A 2,913-nucleotide genomic window follows, 5' to 3' on the forward strand; every position below is an offset into this window, starting at 1 on the left:
AAAAAAAAAAAAAAAAAAAAAAAAAAAAAAAAAAGGACAGCAAAGCTGAGCCATACCTGGCTGCACAGCAACCACAGGGCAGGGACAGATAGGCCTTAATTAAGAAGCCAGAACTTGGCATTGGCCACAGGAGAGATGTCTGTGGCTGGTTGCCACAGTAACCATGGCCCTTGTGGCCAACGTGGCATCTGATGGCCTTTCCCAGAGGGCTTGGTAAGGTGGCCATCCAGGACTCCAGCAGGTATGGGATGGGCATTTCTGGCATAAGAGGGAAAGTGGATAGTCCAGGGCCTGGTTTCCTGGTCTCAAGGTCACATTACTTGCCTTGACCCTTTAGAGGCACATGACTCTACTGGTCTCTGGATGAAAGAGAGAAGTGGAGGGAATCCCTGAACCCTAGTCCAGCAAGAAGCCCATTTATTCTCCCTGATACCAAGTGTGTTTCTAATGTTCTGAACACCCTTCTCAGTAATTATGTTCTGTTTTTTTTTTTTCAACATCTAACCAAGACCCCTTCAAATGCCGTGCCTGGGTCTCAGCCCTGGTTAGGAATGGCTGGACTGTGTGTCTAGAAGGGGCAAGCCTTCATAGTTTCCTTATGGCAGACAGACCAGACAGACCCAAAGAGTGACACCCACACTGAAGCAGGGTCCCAGCCGGGCACAATATGGGGGTGAGGGAGTGATCTGACTGGGTGATAGCCAGAGATGCCCTAGCAAGACAAGCCCAGACTGCAGCATGACTACAGACCAGAAGCCCAAGAGGTGGGAGACAAGCTCCTGCCCTCCCATTCTGAAAACTCTTGTTCCATCCCCTGGGAGATGAAAGGCAGGCATCACAGCTTCTTGGCACCTGATCTTACGGTGTCAGAAGAGAAAGGTGGGGCAGCCAGTGGTTGGCTTCCGGAAAATCAGAGGCCTTTTAATTGGCAGAAAAGAAGTTGTAGGTACTGTGGGCTTGGGGATCCCAAGGGGATTGGATGCCATGATCTGGTTCTAGGGGTGTTGGCTGTGTGGGCACCTGGGCACAGGGAGAGTGAGACTTCCCCCAGCACAATGCTCTGAGCCCAGGGATGCAGACACTTGGGCCAGCTTCTCAGGGGTCCGTTGACTACACCATCTATTCACGTGGTACTGTTATCTTGGGAAAGTTCAAAATGCTTCATTGATAACATGGAATATAGAGGGTGTGGCTTTGCAGTTTGTGTCAAAGAACCTTTGGTTAAAATGCATAGCATCTCTGCCCTTGATTTTCACCCCTTCCCTGAATCACTCTGCAGAGTTGGCTGATCCTCATGACACAGAGGCTGGGCCAGCATCTTGAACAACTAGGCACTTGATGCTGACTTTAAAATTATTCAGCCAGAGCTGGGCTCAATGCTATATGTCTGTTATTTTCTTTTCTGGGAAGGCTAAGGCAAGAGAATTGCTTGGGCTGGCAACATAGAGACCCTGACTCAAACAGTGAAGAGAAAAGAAAGACAGGTTGGTCTGAAACTGGAGCAAACACTTGGGTCCTCAAGTCCCCAGGCCACAGGTACAGAAGCAGCATAGGATGGGGACTCTAGGGATAGGAGTGGGACTGTTCAGGGTCTGAGGGAACCTCTCTGGCATGGCTTCCCACAAGGAGTTTTCCACTTGTCAACACAGTCCGAGGAGCTTATAATCCTGCATATGAATCCTTCAGAGCCAGGCTGTTCTTGGTTCCTGGTGGTAAGGGATAGATATTAAGGTAGAGATTGCCAGGCAATGGTGGCACACGCCTTAAATCCCATGGGATCAATATTTGGGAAGCAGAGACAACTGAACCTCTGAGCTTGAGGCCAGCCTGGTCTACAGAACAAGTTCCAGGGCTGCCAGAGCTACACAGAGTAATCCTGTTCAGAAAAAAAAAAAAGAAGAAGGACAAAAGGTAGGGGCAAAGGTGAGCTGCTCCGTTGGGGCACTGTTGGGTCCAGGATCTGCTCTGATGCATGAACTCCCGGCTGGCTTCTCTGTGAACAAAGCTGTGATGGGACACAGCTGCTGAGGGACATTGTCTCTACAGCAACCACAGAGTGTGCCAAGGGGTGGCCCATGGTATTCCTTCTCTGTCCAGGATGGAAGCCTCTTGTCTGGAGCTGGCCTTGGAAGGTGAGCGACTGTGCAAGGCAGGGGATTTCAAGGCAGGTGTGGCCTTTTTCGAGGCTGCTGTGCAGGTGGGCACTGAGGACCTGAAGACACTGAGTGCCATCTACAGCCAGCTGGGCAATGCCTACTTCTACCTGAAGGAGTATGCCCGGGCCCTGCAGTTCCACAAACATGACTTGCTGCTGGCACGGTAAGTACTGGTGGATTGTGGCCTGATGGCATTGGCTTGGTCCCCTGTGTATGGAGTCCTCTGCCCTTGGGGGAGGTTGGATGGGGCAGGTGTCTCTGATCCTGGAGAGCCCAGCAGGAGGGCCTGACCTGGGAGGGGGAATCTGTGGATCCCTTAGAGGTCAGCATTCAAGTTAAAATATATGTGTGTGTTGTCTTCATGTGTATGTGTATGCAAGTGTATGTATATGTTTGCCTGTATATATGTGCATGGGTGTGCGTGTGTGTGTGTGTGTGTGTGTGTGTGTGTGTGTGCATGCACGCGCGTGCCAACGTGGGTGAGTGTGTGTGCATGTGTGTGTGAACATGTGTCTGTCTCTGTGTTCTCTCTGGCTTGGTGTGACTCTTTCTTCCTGAGATTGTGTCTCTACCACCCATAGCTATTCCTTTTCTGTGGTCTTGGGTTCAGTGTACTCTTGCCATCTTTTCTGTAAGGTATGGTTTTACTCTGAGGAACCCCCTGCTCTCCCTGTGAACTCTGACCCCTTGGAGGTTTATGGTCTTCCTTCTGTACATTTCCCACCATTCCTAGTTAATATCCTTTTTTTTTTTTTTT

The 2,913-nt window shown here is 50.2% G+C and overlaps 1 protein-coding gene across 3 annotated transcripts in view; it reads left to right on the forward strand.

The window, feature by feature from the left end:
* Window positions 1-2,913, forward strand: part of Gpsm1 (G protein signaling modulator 1) — a 27,390-nt gene that overhangs the window by 5,400 nt on the left and 19,077 nt on the right. For all 3 annotated transcript variants that reach the window (XM_031369428.1, XM_031369427.1, XM_031369429.1), the window contains exon 2: window positions 2,098-2,319. In XM_031369428.1, the coding sequence (XP_031225288.1) occupies window positions 2,098-2,319 (222 nt within the window). The remainder of the gene's footprint in view (window positions 1-2,097; window positions 2,320-2,913) is intronic.

The sequence above is a fragment of the Mastomys coucha genome, unplaced genomic scaffold (genome assembly GCF_008632895.1).
Source record: "Mastomys coucha isolate ucsf_1 unplaced genomic scaffold, UCSF_Mcou_1 pScaffold15, whole genome shotgun sequence".
Taxonomy (NCBI): Eukaryota; Metazoa; Chordata; class Mammalia; order Rodentia; family Muridae; genus Mastomys; species Mastomys coucha.